Here is a 22,538-nt window from a genome sequence, read left to right as displayed (position 1 = left end):
CAAAAACTTAACCTTCCTAAATCTTTCTTGAATATATTTTAGCTTTGGGAGAGTGTTTTTTAGTGCACCATTGTTCTAAAACTTGCATATCTTTAGTGCACCATTCAATCCTATTTTTTTTTTGTATCATTTGAGCCTAAAATTTTGTACTAAGATTTTATGAAATTATTTATATATCTTTGAGAGGAAGAATCTAAGTGTGAGGTATCACTGAGGGATTCTCAAGTGTGAGGTATCACTTAGGGATTCTCGAGTGTGGGGTATCACTTGAGAGGTTGTTCAAGAGTGGGGTATCTCTTGAGGATTGTAAAGGGTGCTTGGAGCCTAAAGTCCAAGAGGATGGATTAGAACAATAATCTAATCGTATTGCTTAAAGGTTTGGTTTGAAAGCTTTGAAATAGTGAAACCTCAAGTTTGGGATTGAAACTAAAGGAGAGTAGACATAGGTCGGGTTGCGTCGAACCTCCATAAAAATCTTATATTTACATTTTCTTTTCCCTATTCTCTTAATATATAATTATCTTTTGCATTCACATAATATAGGTATTATTTTCTCTTTTAATTAAATATTTTTGTCTAGTTTTATCACAATTATTTTTCATTTAAAAAAAATAGAGACAAGAATTAAAATATTCAATTTTGATCCCAAAATGCCTGAGAAGTCGTTTAAAGTTATTTTGGATCGAGGTAATGTTTCTCAACCAATTAGATCACACCATTTCAATATGAAAATTAAGTGAATGTTTGGTAAAACTTAATATTTATTATTTAATAAATTAAATTGACTTTAATTTAAATTATATTTAACTTATTAACTTAAAACTTAATACTTAATTTTTATTTTTAAGTATTAAGGTGGTTTGATAAAATTAACTTAACTCATTTTAAATCATCAAATTAATATATTTATCCTCATGAATTATAACTAGGATAAATGAGGCTAAGTAATAGTGGAGGCCGTAATATAGCAAAAGAAATTATGGAAGAAATAAGGATAAATGAATATAAAATAGTAAAATGAAGATGTGTACTTAAAACTAAGTTAATTATTTTTACCTATTACTTAAAGTTATTTTTTACTTTTAAGTTACACCATTAAGTATTTTACTAAATATATTTAATTTATTTAATGATTTAAATTAAGTTATTAAGTTGGTTTATTAAACACCCACTAAGATTAATACAATTAAATGAAATTAAAAACAAAAAAATAAAAAAAAGAAAAAGAAAAAGGAAAGATATAAGATAACCACAAAGTTACATTTAAAATTTAAATTTTTTTTTTTAAAAAATAACAAGATACACATAATAACCGATTAGTTGAATTCCAACCAATCACAAAAAATTTAAAAATAAAAATAAAAAAATAAAAAATAAAATGTCTATAAGTTACTAACTTACTAGCAATTCGTTCCAAATTATACTACTCCTTGACCTGAAGTCATATCTTTCCCAGAAGGAGACGACAGAGGAGAAAACTCGGGCTCAGTCTTAAGCAACAAGAACCCCGGCAAGAGACGTCAAAGAAGAGAAAACTCAAGCTCAAGAAAATGAATCTTTTAGAACTTGGTGAGGATGCAAGTCTACAAACAGCACCACAAGAAGTGCAGAATAATCATAGTGAATATGGAAAGCATTTTGATCTTAATTCTTTACCACCAGGGTATAGATTTAATCCCACCGATGCAGAGATAATAGTTTTCTACTTGAGAAAGAAGGTTGATCATCAACCATTGCCACCGAACAAGATCATAGAAGTCAATCTCTATGCTTATGATCCTGAGGAACTTGCAGGTTTCTTGTTTTTATATTAATCAAGTTCATCTGCTTCTTTACATATTCTTTACCCTTTCTCTTTCGATTACAATGATCTTGTGAATGAGCATTGAATGAGATGTAACATGGGCGGTCGTTTGTTTTTGGCTAAGTTTAAATGGCTTGCAAAGATGTTTTGAACAAGGGTTTTAGTAGGGTTTTACTTCTCTTTAGTATTGTGGGCTTATGTGAATTGATTTTTATTTTGATTGATTTTATTCAGCGAGATACAAGCCGTCTGGGAATGGTGAATGGTTCTATTTCACGCCAAGGGACAAGAAATATCGGAATGGGCAACGTCCCAATAGGTCAGTCGGAGGTGGATACTGGAAGGCCACCGGAGCTGATAAAGAGATCAAATTTGAGGATCGAACGGTGGGGTACCGGAAGGTTTTAGTCTTCTACCGAGGAAGTGCACCTAAAGGAGTCAAAACCAACTGGATCATGCATGAATTCAGAGTTGCTGAACCTCCTCCAGAGCCTCCAAGAAGAACTGGTGTCAATGATATGAGGGTACGTATATATTAAGTCCCTTTTTCATTTAGTCTATATTGTATCTTAAGATGTTTCTTGTTTGTTGCAGTTGGATGAATGTGTTCTATGCAAAGTCTATAAGAAAGACGAAAGGGTCAGCAAAAGATCACGGCATGAGTCTGGGGTTGATGAATCAGGCCCATCACGCTCTAAGATTCCAAGACTCGACCGCAACCCTAATCCTAATGAGGCCAATAATCAGCACACAGTTGGTGGTGGAATGGATTCCGGAGAAGATAGGAATAGTTACCAATATAATCAGAATATTAATAGTCATCAGGCTCTCCAAAATCAACAGCAACTGCAACAGCCTATTATTCAAATGCCCAGTGCAAATGCTGTGTTTTCCCAGGACAACCTTCAAGTTCTTCCTCCGGCTGGAACTGATGTTTCTTTCCATGGCCACAACAGCAACCTGATGCAATCCATGGAATACCCATTTCCCGATCATTCATGGGGCATGTACAGTGAGTTTGACAACACGGGCTTTGCTTCGACTATGAATTTGAACCCAGGCTATGTGACAGGAGTCAACATTGGTAATGCCAACTTAGATTCAACTACAGACTATAAAATGCCTAGCTTGAACCCAATCCGATCAGCAAATTTTTCTTCCCCCAGACTTTGGTGATGATGGCCATGACCAGTGACTTATATTTTATTTTTTTTGAATGTGTAGATTAATTTCCATTTCTATTGTATAGAATTTCTTCTTTCTTTCAAGCTATATGTAGTGTTTTTTTTGTCTTTTCTCTAACCTACAAGAGGTCCTTTGTATATAGCTTTCCAAATAAGGCTTTTCATTTTGTGGTTGTGCAAACAAGAATGGCCGGATTTTTGTGGGACATGCAAATCTAACTCACCACTTCTTTCTTCACATGCACAAGACGTACGAAAAGTTAAAAAAAGTCAAAAAGAATTAGTAGTGGGAATAGGAAAAGTATTTGCTATCTTTAAGAATTTAAGTATGGTAAGAAATTTATTTTTTCTCTTTTTTATGGCAAAATATAAATTTATAACTTCTTAAACATGACAAATTATTCAATTTTTTTATAAAATAAATAATTGAATATTTTTATATTAGGGTTGTATGATTTTTTATTGTTAATTTTTTAAAAATGAAAATACAAAAATTACTTTAAACATGTATTATTATTAATTTATTTATTTTTCATTTCTATTCCTATTAATATCAAATATTATAATAGAAATAAATAGTCATTCCAATCATAGATTTATATGTTTTTTAGAATAGTTTTTTATTTTACAACTAAAAATTGTTTTTTATTTTTTATTTTTAAAAACAAAAAATAAAATATTTTTAGAAAACATATTTTAATTATTTTTTATTATTTTTACTTTTTTTATGAAGATTATTTTAAAATGTAATTATGCAATTATATAAAATGATTAAAAATAAAACACTAAATATAATAATTATTTTTAAAAATATTTTAGATTCCAAATAAAATTTTGTTTTTTCTCAAAAATTATTTTTCATAACTGTTTTTAAAAAACTGACAAAACATATATTTTTATTCCCTATTCTCACGTACCACACTTCCTGCAGTAAGTTCCTTGCCCTTTTCTCTTTCCTTTTATTCCTTAATTTATTAATTTTATATGGGTGAGACCTATTCCTTAATAAGACAAAAATGAAAATTCAATTTATCTTATAAAAATTATTTATTTATGATATAATGAATATTTTTTAATTATTATTTATTTCAAAAGAACTAGGTTTTCTTTTTCTTTTCTTTTTTTTTCCCCCTAATTTTAGTTTATATAGTAAAAACTTTATTTTAAAATAAAGTTCAATTTTATTTTTTTCATCTTAATTAAATTAAATTTAATTGTACATAATAAATAAATTATATATAGATTTATAATTAAAGTGAATTTAATTTTATCTTTTATATATTTCATAAATAGGATCATTTTCCAAGTAACCCATTTTTTGTTTCTTTTAGAGAAACTTCCTAAAAAATTTACATCTTCAAAAACCCAAATTTTTTCATTCTCAATTTTATCTCACAAATCCAATTAAACTTTAGTTTTCATTATTGACATTAAAAATATCGAAAATATCGAAAATACCGAAAATAAAAAATTAAAGTAAATCAAAATAATATCTATCTCATTTTTATATTTATTTAATTTTGTTTTGAACGAGAAGATAATTTATTATTTTAAAGAAATAATAGATATATTTATTAAGAGTTCATCTATTGCACACACAATAAAAGAAATGTTCATAAATCAAAAAAAATTATTTGAAAACAATTGATTATGAGAAAAATATGGAAAAAGTGAATGATAATTATAAAATCATCATTTTTTTTTTTCACTAATATTCTTCATAAATCATTTTCTTCAAACCAAAATCTCCTTATCAATCAAGAGAAGGAAACAATTTTTTTTTATTAAAAATAAATAAATATATTAAAAATAAAAGAGGATAGAAAGTATTAATTTATTAAGGAATAAAAGAAAAAGAAAATACTAATATGTTAAATAAAAATCTGTTTGTAACATGAAATATGTGTTTTTAAAAATAATTTGTATGCACTACTTTAAACATGTTTTGTAGCCTAAAGTAATTCTCTATGCTTGGTTAGTGAGAAAATGTTAGAAAATTTCAATATTTAATTTGAGGCATATTTAGAATTATGGATTTACAACTAGATGTGTGTTTAATTGTTGAAATTTATTTATTAATCCCCAAATCCTCAATTTGGGGAAAGACAACCCTGATTTTATTATTTATTAAAGAAATATCATATTTAAATATGTTTTATATTAAGATCGGGGCATGATGAGAGAAGAAGAAAAATATCATGTTTAATTTTATCTGTCTTTATACTGTTTTTCTTTATATTTTCCTTTTTCTATTATCTATTTTATTTTATTTTTAAAAACGGGAAACACAGAATAATAACCTATTAGTGCTATGAGTTTTTATTTTTAAGCAAAAAATTCAAAAACAAATGTACAAGAAGAGAGGGAAAAAAAAAAGAAAAAAAGCTAAGAGAAATATTTTCTACCATTTTATTTTTATTTAGTTTTTTTTTTAGATTTCAAATTTAATTTATCTCTATATTTGATAAAAGGCATAATGATAAATTTTGGGAAAAGAGTGAATATTTTGATAATTTTAATATAGTTTTTCAAATTTTAATTGATTTTTTCCCTATTTTTATTTAATATAAAGGAAATAGATTAATATCTAAATAGATGAGGATGGAGATTATGGTGATTATGATATTTTTCTTCTTATGCATATCTCTTAATAAATATATTCATTCTGTCTTTAAACGAATAAATTATCCTTTTGTTCTAAAAATAAATAGATATAAATATGAGAGCAATATTAATTTTAATTTCTTTTGGTTTTCTATTTTTGGTATTTTTAAGAAAAATAATAAAATGTTAATCAGATAATTTGAAAAAAAAAAACGACGAGGTTGAATAAAAAGAAGTTTAAGAAAAATTCTCACTACTACCATAGTAGCAACATGGTATAAGAGTCGAAATAGGAGTAGGCCCCTCCATTGCATCGGGTAACCATCATGAAGGGGAAATTGAGCCGATTCAACAACCGCCGACAAATAAGAATAAAGCACACAAAGAAACAAATAAAAAATTTGTCCCATTATTATAATTATAAATCAAGTTATTATATATGATTCCAATATAATATGTAAGGTCTATGAATCATTTCATAAAAAGCAATATAATAAAGCATCAAACTAATTCCTCCCGAATTAAATGAATATTTCGAAGAAATCCCGAAATTCGAAACTACCTGTTATCCAATAAAGACCCAAAATTCCTATCTAATAATAAACCAAAATCCCCTACACAATTAGTTACAAACGCTTTTTGACAAGCATTTATCGCAATAGGCCATGTGAACCAAAAACCTATTAATAAATATGAACACATTCCAACTAATTCCCAAAAATTATAAATTTGTATAAAATTAGAACTAGTAACTAATTCCAACATGAAAACATTGAAAAACCTTATATAAGCAAAAAATCTCAAATATCCTTGATCATGAGACATATAATTGTCACTTTGGGATGAAAAGTCTCCTCCCAAATATTGATAATTTAATTTAATATTCAAATTGAAATTTAGAACAACTATAAGTATTATGGTTATATGAATGGGACAAATTTTTCATGGCCTTCATTTCATTCAAGAATAAAAAGAAATTATCACATTACAAAATGAATTAATATTTCACATGGTCACTTTCTTTATTAAATTTAAATATTAAATAAATTTTAAAATTTTTAATTACAAACTTTAATTTAATTATAATTATAAAAAAATTAAATAAATTTAAGTTATAATCACTATTACAATATATTTTAAAGTAGACTATTTTTTATCTTATTGTAAGGTATCTTATTTTTTCTTATTTTAATTCTTGGTTGGATTCTTTATTATTTCTTTCAATTTGTTCTAATTGTAATTTTAAATAGTAAAAAAATATGATTTTTGATCTTATCATACAATTAATATTCATATTTTCCCAAAAAAAAATTTCTTTAATTCATTAATAATTTATATATATATTATTTAATAAAACTTAAAGTGAATTTAATTTCACATCTATATAAATGAAATCTACAAAATTTATACAAAATAAAAATATTTTCTAGAAACAACCACAACTAATTTTAAAAACCTGTGAAACATGAAAAAAAAAAAAAAAAAACTATTTGCTTTTGGGTACCTTAAAATGGTTTTAAGGTTTTTTTATTTTTGAAAAATAATTTTTAAAAACAAGTTTGAGATAAGACCCCAACAGACCAATTCAATCATCACATGTCATTCACTACTGAAGAGGCTAAGAAAAGACTTTGGCACTTGAAAAAGGATAAGATGTTGGGTGACTAGGATTTCATGCACCTCCAAAAAACAGACAGCATATGTAAATGACCCACATTTTCAAGGGGCACCCAACTACCAATTGTTGTCAAAACCAAGGCTAGATCTCATGGGCTAAATCAACATTTTAAAACTTATGTTCTAAAAATACAACAGCTTAATGGTAAGGGTAAAACAAAATCTGTTCAGAAACTAATTATTTCAATCCCAGTTTCAGAAAACAAACCCAAGTATCAGAAGCATTTATATCCAGAAAATCCAGAAATGTCTTATAACACCATGTCAACATATCTTAATTATGTTTAAACCCAACCAAATCTTTTCCAAAAGCCATGATTATGGGGGTGGGGGTTCATATCCATAACTGTCAATAATGCAACTTACGGCACCAGAGATACTTGTTTGATGGAGAGCTCAGTCTATGGATGTTAAGGCCTTTCAATGAGTGAAACTCTTAAAACTTAGTTCTTGGGGCCAATGTCCTTGAGTGCACAGATCTGCTCTTCTCCCATGGCCGTCATGACCGTCACAACAAGGTCCTTTCCTTCAGCAAATCCATCCTTAATCTGAACCCAAAGCATACACAAAACCGATATAGAATTTATCATAATCTGGGCAGTCAGGCACATGTTCTTTGCAGTAATTTTCCGGCAGTATCATTCAAACCCAGATTTAAGATCCGTGCAATCCACCAGAGTAAATTTTGATTCATCAAAATTTGCACACATGGAGTACAAGCATTATAAAGTCATTAACCCTTTTTAATTCTTTTCAAATTCTTTATACTCCCAGTTCTATTATTAATGTTTCCCCTTGTGGACTAAGAGGGCAGTCCCGTGAGAAGGCATGGGTGATGTCTTCCAGTAGTGATCTCTTTGGTAATTTTGAAAATTTTGTGAGGGGGAGAAGTAAAGCTAAACAACTTTTAATGCAACCACAAATATCTGAGTTTACTTGTTGAAAGGATCATATTCCATACTTAATCTGGGTAAGCAGATTCTCATCAGTGGGAAGCCTCAAATCATCCTTCGTACCACCGCTATCAGTTAAAAGACTCACCTACAACAAAGTCAAATTCCAGTCGTTTTAATTGACATGACCAAATCAATATTTGTTCAGGCAAGGTGACAAATGAAAACAAATTGCACCTCAACCTCAGACCAAATGACAGGGAAGGTTATGCAAAAAGGGTGAGCAAACAGAATGAAAACAGTACATTGTCAACCATCACTAGCTGACATAGCCAATCTATATATTTTTTTGATAAGTAACATAGCCGATCTACATATTTTTTGGCATTTGATTTTTTTCACCAAAAAGAAGTAAAACCATTTCGGCATCTAAAATAACATAGTAAATTTAACTGCTAACAAGTGTAGTATCACACAAACATCCAAATTATGTCATGTACCAATCAAGTGGCATGGTTCACCAAATACATTAACACACTTAACCCTAAATAAACCCATGAATTGTAGGCTATATTCTACTTGAAATCATTCGTGCAAAGTATAAAGTACTAAGAATTTGTGTACTCAATACAAAGTTTCACACAGAAGATCACTCACAAATCCATCTTCAGAAATATCAATCAGCTGATAGTCAGTTCGGGTAACATGTGGAACCTGCACCAAGAGAGAACATAAAAAGTGAAGAGATTATATATGATAATTTTCTAACACGTCATTGGAAACCCAAGAATAGGATGCCAGCTGTATGTATATATGAAAGGACACTCACATCACAATTGTGGGATGATGGGACAATATCTTCGAGTTTTTTGCCATTGAATATATCTATCCCCACAAAGTGACACTTGGCATGTCCATGCTTCCCTGTTTTGGAGGTAGAAACTTCCACCACCTGTTCCAAAAATCAACCAACAGAGAGAATAAATGATAAATACTTGATCGTAGTAAAATTCCATCAAATGCAAGTAGAAATCAGAAAGGAAAATGGACTAGAACTCTCTCAATTGGGAGTTTTCTTAGTTACAAATATTAAATATAACATGACCTTTTCCACAAGTTTGTTATAGACAAAACATCAGTTCTGTTTTTAAATGAATGATCTAATTTAATTTTGATTTCCATCTATAGAATGTTTATTCCATTTGAACTTCAAAAATATATAGGTGAGTTATTTCAACACTTTTTCTCAATATGACATGCTTATGGTGCGTCATCCAACTCCCAATTACAAACATAATCACCAACAAGTGCATGGATGAACCAATAGAAGGAGAACAAATCATGTTCAAAATTAGAGCCGTGGCAACAATGTGATGAATCAATCAGACCAAAAATAGAACAGATGTGGAAAGCTCAATAGATTCAATCAGCAAGATCATCAAGGAAAAAGGAATACCAATAAACCAATTAAGAATCTTCATTAACTGAAAAGAGAAAACTAATTTAAAATTAGCAAAGTTCTAAAATTAATCTGTTCCTGGGAAAAAAAAAATTATATAACTAATTCCTTCTTAAGGCACTGGCTTTTGTTCATTTACCTCAAATATACATGAACAAAAAAATTTTCCATTCTTTAAAAGTTTATTTACCAAGAAATAAAATTTCAGTTTCAACATAAAAAATATATATATATAAATAAATAAATAAATAAATAATTCTTCATCATTAAGAAAGCATTATTGAAGGAAATTTCTAACAACTCTCTTCCCTTCATTTCCACTTTTCCTGTTATTTTTTATCCTCTACCATCTCTCTTCTCTGACAAAGGAATCAAAAAGTACTACCATTCTCGAGAGAACATAATCCTGGGAAAAATTTTCCTGGAAGAATTACAGTTCATCATATTCCCATTTGGTTGTGTGAGTGTGTGTATACATACATATATATATAACTCTCTGCATCTTTAACTTATACTTGCTCGGAAAAACTTCTCCACAAACCCCAAGAAAGAAAATCCAAATTTTGAGTTAAACATATAACCAGATAATCAGTCCAACTGTAGCACACCCACCTTAAAAAAATGCATCTGGCTCTGAATCCACCAACATATCCACAAACTTCCAAATCATACATAATAACAAATTATACCCAAACAAGGCCCAGTGATCGGTATGCAATTAATTATCCATTCTAAAGAAAGAAAAAAATAGAACCAGAATCAATTCATTTAAACCATATATCATGACCATCAAAATTTTCACACAAAAATTAAAATTTTCCATAAAATAAATCAACAAGAAAGGAAAAAAAATGCAAATCAACAGAGGAAAAAGTGTGAATCTCCAAAAATAAAAGTAAAATATAATCTTGTATACAGTCCATATACCTTCCTAATCATAAATAATTAGGCAATATCCACCTAAAACGTTGTAAACAGTCAAGTATTCAGCAAAATTAAACAGGTATAAACCAAGTAAACCCCAAATCAGCACCACTGAGGCGAACCCAACATCACAATCATTAAAAAAAAAAAACAAAGGAACAACGTAAAACATATACAGGTGGATTTTATGGAGCTGGAGAAATGGAGAGAAAAAGAGACCTTGCAGGGACGAGCCTTTATGACGATGTAGCCGTTCTTGCGGATGGCGCCAGCTTGTTGAGGGTAGGTTTTGGAGGCACCGGCGTCAGCCTTGGACTCGAAGTGGTGCTCTTCATCCGACATGCTTTCTCTTTCTTTCTCTTTATCTCTCAATTCAAACCCTAAGCTCGAGGATAAAGATGAAGACTATAGACGTGGAAGACAACACCCTTTTATAGTAGGGTTTCAAATACCTGCCCCTTTCGGTGATCTCATCGTGTCCGTTGGTGCACGCCTGTTCCGTTTTGTTTCTGATTTTAACGGCTCAGATCTCCATTAAAATATTGCCATTATTATTTTCAAATTTTAAAATATCATATCCTGCGATTCATGATTTTTCTTTTTTCTTTTTTTTCCCCCAAAAAATAAAACATTTAAAATTGTATATTTATTTATCCACCCACATAAAAATAACAAATGAAATTCCTGTCCAGTTTCTACTTTTTTTAATTATAAAATAGTTTTTAAAATATAAATAATAAATATGATAGCAAATATGATAAATATTAATATAATAAATACATTTAAATTTGTAATATAAAAATAATGAATAAAAATAGGAAATTAATATCATGTTAATGGACAATAAAATTGTTGTCTTTTATGATTCATTGAATATTAAAAATATAATTTCATTCAAAACTTCTAAATATTTCTACATAAAATAGTACTTTTTCGACATTATAAATAATTTTTCAAAATTTTAAAAATATTTCTTAAATTTTGTGGAACCCTATTATTTAAAAAAAAAAAAAACATGTTTTAGATTAAAAACACATCTTAAAATGACAATAAAAACATACTCTAAAAAAACAAAAATATAAGTATTTTTTAAAAATTTTAAAAATATTTCCTAAATTTATCAAAAGTTTAAATTTTTTTGAAAAACATGTTTTAAATTAAAAATATTTCTTAAAATTATTATGAAATATAGGTATTTTTTAAAATTTTATTAAATACTCAATATTAAAAAAAAAAAAAAAAAAAAAAACATGTTTTATACAAGAAGGGCTGTTTAGAATTATTGTAAAAGAGACTCTAAATGAGAACAAAAATGTAGTTACTTTTTAGTTTTTATTGACATTATTATTTTGATTTGTAGTGGAAGTTAGAATCGAATATTTATTATGGATGGAGAATATGCCTCTCTGGCCTCTGGCTGAGGATACAAGTGGGAGATTGGAAAATCCTTTTGTTCCGTTGACTTGTCATTTTCAAGGTACCATTATTGACCTGATGGGCGGCTGGGCCAACCCAAGGGCGGACCCACTGATGAGGATAACTCAAAATCGACCCACTGTGGCAAACTCTGGTAAAATTCATCCACAACATTCAAATTCAACACGTTTTTTAAGTTTAAATGGGGCATAATCGTATTCAATAAACAAGTTGTTTTTGCATCGATTTACATAACATGATTTAAATGAACTTATTTTATAATCCCCATAATTAACCTTATTTAAAATTTTGATTTTGAATAAATAGGGCAATTAATCAATATGATTATTATATAAAACATAATTATTAAATGAATTACATGACATATGACATATGACATATTTAATAATTAGGTTGTATTTTAGGTGATAGTTTTACCCGATCATTGTTTGATAAGAACAAACACGATCTGCCAACACGAATTGTCACCCGTTAATAGACTAAGGTTAAAGAATGTCGTAATAAAGATGAGGATTGGGAGAGTGAATAAAAGAAACCATGTAACCTATACGGTCTAGGCTACATAATGTTGATTGCACATCCCTTCACCCGAATGTTTTCAGATATATGCGCATCATACTCTACTTAACAAACGGCACATACAAGGGAACAATTCCCAGTTCAAAATTTCAAATCCCAATCTCTTTTCTTTTACGCTTCAGTCTCTGTTTCAATTTGTGGATACATAACATCACTCTACAAGCAGAAATAAGAAAGGGCAGATGATGTATAATCAAGATCAAATGTAGTTCTGCATCCATGGGCATTCAATATCTTATTTTCAAGAGCTTTTGTACATTTCAATAAGTATGTGTCACCTTGACAGCTGAGAAGTGTCCTTCTCATGTTCCGAAGAGAGCCGTGAAGTTTCTGGATATTGAAGAGAAAAAAGCCTTGCAGAATCTTTCCACCAAGTGGCCTCTATTTCTTTCTCATGAAGCTTGTGCTTGGTGTATTCTAATGCAGCTTCTAGTTCATTTATCCGTTCCTTCTGTCTTGTCTCCAGGAGTTCATACAACCTTCTCTCTAGTTCATTGGGTCTAACACCAAGATGGTCTCCATCAGCTGCCTCTTGAGAATCAGCTTCTTCTCCAAGTACAACGCTGAAACTTCCTTCAGAAGAAGTGTCCTTAACAGCGATCTGCCATTTAGAATACCATAAATGATATAAACTGATAACTCTGGTAGGAACTGGTATAGAAATCATTCATAAGATTTAAAGTTTCTGTAAATATCTGTCTAACCAAAAAGTAGATACAAGAATGGCAAACAGGATCTCCAACAACAGAGGGGCAAGAATATTCAAGATCATCTAGAAGGGCAGACATCAAAAAGAGAATCCTGTTAAAATTGTAAGAAAGGGTTAACCTACAAAAATGGAGGTAAAGTTTCTAGATGTTTAGGCTTTCTATTAAAAACCTAACTTTTTGGCAATGTCAGGAATTTTTGTTTCAGCATAGGACAAGAGCTTCATTGAGGTGTGAATGCAAGCCCCATCAACAATAATTCCTGCACCCATGCTAACCGGATTCCTTCTTGTGGAGCCCTACCAATGTGATAAGACTCCAAATTCTGAAGTATCCTGCTGCAAGGTACGACACATACAGTTTCCACGTCACAAAGCACATCTTGTGGTTCCAAGAAGTGCATAATTTGAAGGGTCATGAAAGGACCTAGGATAGTGGTTAAGAAGAACAAAGGACTGATCTCAAAGGATGCATCATTGTGCTTTAATCACCATTCAATATCTTGAATTGAATAGCGCACAGAAAGCCAATTGTAATTGGAAGTGCTTGACTCATGTTGCCATAACCATTGCAATAATAACACAATTGGTTTCTTCCTTGGCCAGATTCAACTGGTAATAGCACTCACCGGTTCTTCCTTGGCCTAATTTGACTGGATCCAGAAGAACCCACTCAAAATTCTTGGAGATTAGGCCAATCTCATGCAACAGAGAAGAATCTATCGTGTGTACAAATTCTTAAAGACCATTTGATACAAGGCCCTGGCCTACAAGTGGAAGTCATTGAATATAGGTTTAATTTTTGAAATCTAAGTGCTGTAATTTTCTATTGTTAGAAGTTCTTTGGGTCAGAATATTTGAGTCCTAATATATTACTATGTTGGGAAGGTTTAGATTTAGAAGGTTTCTATTTATTGTTTGGGTCTTGCAAAGCCTACAAATAGGTCCCTTCTTGCCCATGTACACAAAAATCTGAAGAGTTGGAGTGGATGACTCAGATCTGCCCCATAGAGCTCAAATTTAGCAAATGAATATGGTATATTTTGCTTGAAAGCTCTCTACAGTAATCCTAGTCTTCTTTGGTTGGTGACAAGGACTTCCTAGTTTAATACAGAAGTAGTTCAAAAAAGTTGAATGTCTGCAGAGCCACTATTTTCTCATTGTCACAGGGTTATTATGTCATTGTGGTCTTTATTGTTTCTATTATAGCCTCCTGTGTATAGCAAATAGCAAAAGAAAATAAACCACAAAAAAGGATCCATAGTGATGATGCCATATACCTCTGCCCTCTGCTGCTTTGAATGCTTCTGAAAATGTTCTTGGTCCAAACGGAGCTGCAAAAGTTCCAATTCAGTTTCAAGTTCTGTTGCAAGCTGATCCATTTCTCCTGCAAATTCTTCTTGTCTCGGTTCATGACATGTTGATGACTTATTACTCATCATTGTGATCTCTGAATCTGGAAGAGTGTATGACCGTCTATGGTTTTGAAATGAATGATGAATGTCAAAATTTGGAGCTTCTTGTGCACGGGTGGTTGAATAAGCAGGTGTTTTGTTTGAGTCAGAAGACCCAGAAATTGTATGTTTCCTCTGCAATTCCTCTTTTACATCTTGAAGGATCACTTCCATTTGTGTCCGCAACTCCTTCATCTTATCAAATTCATGTTTACTTGCAGCAGCGAGGAAAAACAAACCAAACCCCGCTCCCAAGTTGAAAGACATCTCCTTTATATGCTGTTCTGAATAAACAAACTGATAGTTTCACAGAACTGCTTATTGAAACTGAGAGAGCATATTGAATTAAAACTGAGGGTGCTTGCCTTTTTAGTTTTTTGTTGAAATCAATTGTTTTCAGACTTAAGGTTATCTGTTTTTCTACTTTTTCATGACTTATTATAAGTTTTTTACTGAATAGAAAAAACCAACATAGTTGACTTTTTCTAAATGGAAAAAGCAACATGTTGATTTTTCTTTACTTTTTAATGCTTAATAGAAACAAAATGTCACAAAAACAAACAACCTAATACTTAATACCATTAAACATTAAAGTTCTATTTAGAATTAAGTTAAAAAACAAACACCGCCTTACATTTGATCAATATGAAAATACCTGCGAACCAATGATAAAGGACTCATCTAAGACAGCTGCATATGGTACCATGACATGGAATTGGAATTCAAAGTTCCAATACCAATTGTACTGCTTTATTAATGTATACCAATAAAGTGGGAGTTGAATTTAAATTAGAACCCATACACCCAAAATTCAACAAAATAAATGACATCAAAAAAGAAAGACATTTGAAATCTATAGAATGAGAATCCCAATCATATTCAATTCCGTTCAACCAAACAAATATTAAGCAACAACTAGAAACTGACAAAATGACAAGAAATATGACACAAATTATCGCTTTAGAAGCAAATTTCTCCAATCTCCTCCTTTAAATTTTGACATATGCATGGAAATGTTTCTAAATCAATGTGAACAGTTTCCAAAATGTTCAGATTATTAAGGATAAGGATAAGGACTCCTGTGCCACTCACATCCTCTTCCTCTGCTGTCTGTACCTCTTGAGCCAGGTCTGTTGACAAAGCTCTCAAAATTTCTTAGTGAAAACAAGCAATAGTCGATGAAAACCCTGCTCTCCTTCAGAACCTCACATGGTAGCTTGTTCCTTCTCCCTCGAATGTTAATATTGTCTGTTGTGTAAGTGGGTTATTCGACTTAAGCAAAGACCTAATGGGAAAGTTGATCACTTCAAAGCTCGTCTTGTTGCCAAAGGATTTCATCAGTCTCCAGGTACTGATTATACTGAGACATTCAGTCCTATTGTAAAACCCACAATCATCCACAATGTTTTGTCAATTCCTATATCCAACCATTAGCTCATTCAAAAGCAGGAAGTCAACAATGCTTTTCTCAATGGCGCAGTGATGGAAGATGTATTTATGTCCCAACCACCTGGATTTGTGAATTCTCAACACCCTCACTATGTCCTGTAAATCACAGAAAGCACTCTATGGCTTCAAACAAGCCCCTAGAGCATGGTTTCAGCAATTGAAGCACACTTTACTTAAATGGAGATTTCTGCATCTCATTTTGATTCTCTTTTTGATTCTCTCATGTTTGTGTGTAGTAAATTTCATTGTGTTATTATTTTGTTGTTTCAGCAATTGAAGCACACTTTACTTAAATGGAGATTTCTGCATCTCATTTTGATTCTCTCATGTTTGTGTGTAGTAAATTTCATTATGTTATTATTTTGTTGTTTTATGTGGATGACCTCTTACTTACAGGAAGAATAACAAATTTTTGGCATCCCCAATCTGCTATCTTAATCTTTGCTTTAAAAGATCTCGACAATCTTGGTTGTTTTCTGGGTATTGAGGCAATTTGTCAAGATGACTTGTTGAGTCTCTCATACTCTAGGTATAATCATGATTTGTTAACTCACACACACATGATTGGTGCCAAGCCTATTTCTTCCCCTGTTATCTTTGGCAAACAAGTCTTTTTATATGACGGTGATCCTCCGTTTGACCCTTCTTTATATCGGAGTATTGTGGGTGTCTTACAATACTTAACTTTGACCCTACTAGAGATCACATTTGCCATTAATCAAGCATGCCAGTTCATGCACAATCCTACAACTGTGTACCAGCAGAGGGTGAAATGTATTCTGAAGGTATTTAAAAGGTACAATTCAACAGGGCATTACTTTAGGACGTGCTTTTATTTAACTACTTGTTAGTTGTTGCTTACACAAATGCAGAATGGGTGAGCAATCTAGATGGTAGAAAGTCTAGTAGTGGTCACTGTGTATTTGTTGGCCCAAATCTCATTTCATGGAGTGCAGCCAAACAAGACCATGGTCAGATCAAGCACAGAATTAGAGTATCAAGCCATTGCCTTAGCTTTAACTGAACTTATGTGGTTACAGAGTTTGTTGAAAGTGTTGGGATATTAAGATTAAGCTCACTGGTTATATCGTGTGGCAACTTTGGTGAAACATTCTTGCCTACTAATCCAATTATGCATTCTCAAACAAAGCATATGGAAATAGATTTTCATTTTATACAAAAAAAAAAAAAAAAAAAAAGTCCTATGAGGAGACCTAACTGTCAAAAACACACTAGATTTTGTGCTTATTTATCAAAAAAAAAAACATTTCAACAGTTAATTAGATTGCAGATATTTTCACTTAAGTACTAGAAAGATTTTCATTTTATACAGGAAAAAGTTCTATAAGGAGACCTACCTGTCAAACACACTAGATTTTGAATTTTTGAAGAACAAGCTCACAGTCAAAACTGATTCTGTTCACTTGAGGGGGTGTATTCAGAATAAGGATAAAAACTCAAAGGATTCAAAACCAATTGTAACACAAAACAACAATTAGATAAATATGCATGTCAAATATTCTTCTTATCCCAAGTGATCTATTCTAACTGTAAATTTTGATCTATAATATATATATATATATATATATATATATATATAAGAAATTTCTCTCCCCATTCTTGTTTCTGGTTTTACACATATTTTCCCATTCTGATCTATGTATACGAATAATATATAGATCAGATATTCTACTTATCCCAATTAGCTAAATTCTGATCTATTGTAACTGCAGTAGAGAGATTCACAAAGTTATTTCTCTCCCCATTCTTGTTTCTTGTTTTACACATATTTCGCCCAAATTTTCAGATATTTCATAAAAATATCAATCTACTCCAAAATTTTGCCTGGAAGTTTGATTTTTAGCTCAAAGCATATTACTTGATAATGAAAATACATACACATGATATCTCATTGAGAATAAGCTCAATTAGCTTCCACAACTACCTATTGTGCTTAAGGCAATTCAAACTCATAGCCGATAAGCAATTGAAAATAAATAAATCTAAACCCAAGCAAATCTGGATTTCTTAGGTATGGTTTGATTAAGATGTTTAAAAGTAGTTTTAGTGCTTTTGAGAGCGAAGAAAAAAAAAACAAAAACAAAATTTTCGCCGCAGATTAAACAAACACTTCCAAAATGCTAACCAAAACATCATTTTCCCGAGAAAATAAAAAGCAGTTCAAAGTTTCGAATAAAAGCACAAAAAACATAGTCCAACTATTACCTGAGACACCAGACAAAGGAACCGAAGACGCAGGCGACGATGCACCGGCGTCCAATCCACTCGCCGAAATCTTCACCGCCGCCGTCCTATCATGCTCTTTCTCTTTCCCACTCTTCTTCGAAAGGTTCAAGAGCGGGAGACGGCAAGAGTGGATCAGGCGCCGGAAGGCACAGTGGACCTTTCTGCCACGGCCTTCGACTCTGGGAGTGCTGATCATGGAGAAGTGATCGTCGCCGTCGGATTCGTCGACAGTGGAGGTCAAGATGTCGGCGATCCTCATCAGGTGATTTAGAAAGACGAGGACGAAGCATACCAAAGTACAAATATTAGCGAAGGCCGCGTCTCTTGCCTAAGAAACGCATCGTTTTGAATGGAAAGATAAGGCGGGAAACTTTACCTTTTGTCGGCTGTGTCGTTCTTTGAAAGGAAAATTCGACAAATAAAATAGACGACCAAAAAATAGAAAGAAAATGAAATATAAATAAAAAGTTAATAAATTATTTCTTGTCACAAATAAAATGGAGGCATGGCTAGAATTTTTCTTATTTTTCATACATTACCTTAAAAACATTGTACTTATTTTCAAATTTTTTACATAAAAATTAAGAGTCTATTTGACTAAGTTTTTAAAAACTCGTAACACTATTTGATTATTATTCTATATTTTCATATTTAAAAAGCAAAATGAAATAGATAACAAGTAAAAGTTATCTTCACTTATTTTTAAAAACAATGGAACACATACATATACTCTATTATTTCTCTTTTACATATAATTATTATTATTTTTTGTAAATTAACTTCAAATTAAATAATACTTAATGCGTTGGATTTATTAACAAGTCTATTAATTTTAAAAAATAATTTAAAACATAAATAATAAACTCATTAATATGAAAAAATTATGAACAAAAATGTGGTTTAAAACAACTCTATTCTATATAAAATTATTATTTGTTTATTTTTATTTTACTAGACAAATGAACTCTAGATTAAATAAGAGTTATTGTGTTGAATTAATTGACAAGTCTAGTAATTTTTAAAAATAATTTAAAGCTCAAATAATAAACTTATTAATACCATAAATTTATGGATAAAAATTGGTTTATCATGACCCTATTATTATTATTATTATTCATATAATTAAACTTTTATAAATTTTTCTACTTGAAAAATGAATTTCAAATCAAGTGAGACTTTTTATTAAATTTATTAATGAGTTTAATAATTTTTTTAAATAATTTGGAATTCAAAAATAAATCTAATCATTGGAAAAAAAAATAAGAGAGGAAAATTGATATAGCATGAGTCATTTACTATTTATTCTATGCACAAAACTATTTTGTTTAAAAAAACACTAATTAAATATATTATAAATTAAGTAAAAATAATTAATATTTTAATTTTTTTAATAAATCCTTTATTTTTTTATGAATAATTTGCAATAAAAATTCCAATCCAATTCAATCCAATTAATTATAGATTAAATCAAAACATTCTAAAATATTATGTTTAAAATTGAGTATTAAATGTGTGCATATGTGATAAAAAAACTTGACTCATTTATATATTAGAAAAATAAAACTTTATCCATTATTTATTTTAATAAAATATTATAGACAATTAGTATTATTCATTTTTAACCAAAAAAAAAAAGTGAAGATGTTAATATCCTTATGTTTCTAATATATAATAAAATAATATATTTTCTACTAAAAATGATTTTATTATAATATTACTATTTATGTTTTACTTAAAACTATTTATTTTTTAATTTATTTGTAATTAAAATTGTTTTTATTTTCAATAAGACTTCAATTTTTAAAAATAAGCATATAAAATCATGGTCAAACAATAAATTTTAAAAAAAAATTAAAATACTTATTTGACTTATATTAAAAATGAATATTAAAATTATTTTTATCTTATAATAATTTTTGTTTCACTATAATTAAAAAAAATTGTTTTATAATTAAAAAAATATTTATCTTTAAATCATACATAATATTATATTTTAATTTTTATTGTTTAATAAGACTTAGCTTGAATTTGATTTCATATTATTATAAATTAAGTTTATAATTTTTTTTTTTATAAAATAAAAGTAAGATATTGTTTTTAAAAACAATACAATTTTTTTTCATCCAAACAAGTTTTTTATTTTTTGTTTAAAAAAAAAATTAAAACATCTTGCCAAACACCTTTATTTAAAAAAAAAAAAAAGAATTAAAAACTGTTTTTTGTTCTTTATTTTGAAAATAATTTTTAAAAAACAAAATTTTAAAAATACCACCAAACGGGCCTAAATAATTAAAAAATATATAAATTTCTAATTAACTTAAATTATATTTTATTTTGCTTCATTTGCTTTATTTCTTTGCAATAAACCAAATATGAATGAATCATTCTTCTTAATATTTTTTTCTTTCTTTTTTATTTTCCTTTAATCAAACAATATAAATTTTTAAATTCAAAGGTGGATTATAAATCTGTGGACCCCGTATTTCGGCTCAATGCATTTCCCACTCGATAGCGAGTTCGATTTTTATTTTGGAAAATTGATTTTATTTGATTAAAAAAACTGACTTGGAGTCGCCACTTATTTTTGTTTTATTTTTAAAGGGTAAATAAAATAAGAAAGAAAAACCCTAAGTGTGACTCCTTATTTTGGAAAAGGCGATCTGCGAAAAACCGGATCGAGTTCGGGGGTCAGGTTACTTATCGAGAAGGTACGGTACAGACCGTAGCACCCCTTTAAGTCCCTAAAAACGGGTCTCTACTAATAAAGTGAAGCAATCATGGCAATTGATGAATAAATCGATGAATACCCAAAGTGATCATGCACATATGAGAGTTCGAATATGCATAGACAATGATCAGATGGAAAGCGGGTACGTACCTTGGCAATGAGCCACCATGCACTATCAAGAGAGAGGGTTAGTGCACAATTAAGGAATAATAGCATGCATGTCAGAGAGCAGGATAAATAAATCATGTATGATAACCAAGTCAATCAATCGGATCAATCAATTGATCATAAGATCATGTATGTGGGGCCCCCACCAAAGGCCGATTATTTTTGCATGGACCAAATCCGTAAATTCTATTATTCAGAATTACAAAATTTGATTCTTTGCTTATTTCAAAACATTTTAAAACAGAGGATGTAAACCCTCAATTTTGTCCCTTTAACACATGTCTTTAAGTTCGTTTTCAGTGTTCCACAGTAGTTCCTTGGTGGCCCAGTACTACTCACCACTTACCTTTTTTTGAGTCACCTCGGAGATTTTGGTTGAGGGATTATTTGATCCCTTATTATTGACCTTGGCAGCCCTAATTTAGACTTAGGCTCTTCTTGTTTCTTTTTTAGGATAGCTTTTAGATACACTTGGCCCATTAGGCACCACCCTAGGCCCGCTTAATCTCATCATAGGCCCATTTAGACACACTTGGCCCAGTAGGCACTTTTAGACTCACTTTTTGTATGACTTGCATGACCCACATAGGATTGACTATTTTATTCAATTATTTTGTTTTACTTTATTTATTTTTATTTTATTTTAATCTTTGATAGGTAAGATTGCTAACTCTTTTTGTTTTTATTCTCTCTATTTTCATTTTTTTTTTATTGTTTGATAAGAGAATAGGGGCTGCTATTCAACTCTCACTAAGGTATGTGCACTCAAAAAGGTATGAGAAATATTTTGTGAGGAAAAAGGAATTAATGTGGCTGCATACATATGGAAAGAGAAGACCCTGCATGAGGGGAGATGAGCATTCTGATTTTTTAGAAAAAGAAAGGGAAAAGAAGAGGAGAAGGGGAGGATCGTCTGAGAGGAGGCATTGGAGAAAGGAGGATTCTTTTGGGAGATTCCGGGATTGTCTTGAGGAGGAGCACAGAGAGAGGGACTGGCAGCACGCATCGGAGGATTGGGAGAAGTTCTGAGGATTTTTTAGGAGAAAGCACAGAGGAGTTGGAAAGGTACAGAGGGAGGAAAAAAAAGGAGATTGCAGCCAAGCCTCTACCAGGTACGCTTCTTGTTCTTTTGATCTTTTTATTTTTTATTTTGGTATTCCCGTTTACATTCCACTCTAGATTCTCTGGCTGTTTTCGAGAAGTTATTCTTGCTAATTGGAGTGGA

The 22,538-nt window shown here is 30.3% G+C and overlaps 3 protein-coding genes across 3 annotated transcripts; 1 reads left to right on the top strand and 2 right to left on the bottom strand.

Moving 5' to 3' along the window:
- The first annotated feature begins 1,458 nt into the window (after window positions 1-1,458).
- On the top strand, window positions 1,459-3,068 carry LOC117913643 (NAC domain-containing protein 2-like). The gene is made up of 3 exons (XM_034828675.1): window positions 1,459-1,794; window positions 2,039-2,328; window positions 2,399-3,068. Exons 1-3 carry the CDS (start codon window positions 1,551-1,553, stop codon window positions 2,978-2,980), a joined length of 1,116 nt encoding a protein of 371 aa, XP_034684566.1. The 5' UTR covers window positions 1,459-1,550; the 3' UTR covers window positions 2,981-3,068.
- A 4,347-nt stretch (window positions 3,069-7,415) lies between these two features.
- On the bottom strand, window positions 7,416-10,946 carry LOC117913545 (eukaryotic translation initiation factor 5A-like). Its single transcript, XM_034828543.1, has 5 exons — window positions 10,765-10,946; window positions 8,992-9,114; window positions 8,820-8,876; window positions 8,236-8,310; window positions 7,416-7,817 (listed from the first exon to the last, which is right to left on the bottom strand). Exons 1-5 carry the CDS (start codon window positions 10,885-10,887, stop codon window positions 7,713-7,715), a joined length of 483 nt encoding a protein of 160 aa, XP_034684434.1. The 5' UTR covers window positions 10,888-10,946; the 3' UTR covers window positions 7,416-7,712.
- Window positions 10,947-12,642: 1,696 nt separating this feature from the next.
- On the bottom strand, window positions 12,643-18,696 carry LOC117912377 (protein POLAR-like 1). The gene is made up of 3 exons (XM_034826941.1): window positions 18,397-18,696; window positions 14,548-15,005; window positions 12,643-13,162 (listed from the first exon to the last, which is right to left on the bottom strand). Exons 1-3 carry the CDS (start codon window positions 18,674-18,676, stop codon window positions 12,836-12,838), a joined length of 1,065 nt encoding a protein of 354 aa, XP_034682832.1. The 5' UTR covers window positions 18,677-18,696; the 3' UTR covers window positions 12,643-12,835.
- Between the last annotated feature and the right edge of the window lie 3,842 nt (window positions 18,697-22,538).

This window comes from Vitis riparia, chromosome 4, assembly GCF_004353265.1.
Source record: "Vitis riparia cultivar Riparia Gloire de Montpellier isolate 1030 chromosome 4, EGFV_Vit.rip_1.0, whole genome shotgun sequence".
In the NCBI taxonomy this organism is placed as follows: Eukaryota; Viridiplantae; Streptophyta; class Magnoliopsida; order Vitales; family Vitaceae; genus Vitis; species Vitis riparia.
This window is presented reverse-complemented; position numbering and strand designations above follow the sequence as displayed.

Bases quoted from the DNA above. Each gene is read 5' to 3' on its own strand.
- LOC117912377 (XM_034826941.1), bottom strand. From the start codon at position 18,676: ATGAGGATCGCCGACATCTTGACCTCCACTGTCGACGAATCCGACGGC. The intron at 15,006-18,396 runs GTAATAGTTGGA...TTGTTTATTCAG, and splicing joins TCCTTTGTCTGGTGTCTCAG to AACAGCATATAAAGGAGATG. The intron at 13,163-14,547 runs GTATATGGCATC...TCTAAATGGCAG, and splicing joins CAAAGCAGCAGAGGGCAGAG to ATCGCTGTTAAGGACACTTC.
- LOC117913545 (XM_034828543.1), bottom strand. From the start codon at position 10,887: ATGTCGGATGAAGAGCACCACTTCGAGTCCAAGGCTGACGCCGGTGCC. The intron at 8,877-8,991 runs GTGAGTGTCCTT...CTCTTGGTGCAG, and splicing joins CATCATCCCACAATTGTGAT to GTTCCACATGTTACCCGAAC. The intron at 7,818-8,235 runs ATTAAGTATGGA...CTTTGGGTTCAG, and splicing joins ATGAGAATCTGCTTACCCAG to ATTAAGGATGGATTTGCTGA.
- LOC117913643 (XM_034828675.1), top strand. From the start codon at position 1,551: ATGAATCTTTTAGAACTTGGTGAGGATGCAAGTCTACAAACAGCACCA. The intron at 1,795-2,038 runs GTTTCTTGTTTT...GATTTTATTCAG, and splicing joins TGATCCTGAGGAACTTGCAG to CGAGATACAAGCCGTCTGGG. The intron at 2,329-2,398 runs GTACGTATATAT...TGTTTGTTGCAG, and splicing joins CTGGTGTCAATGATATGAGG to TTGGATGAATGTGTTCTATG.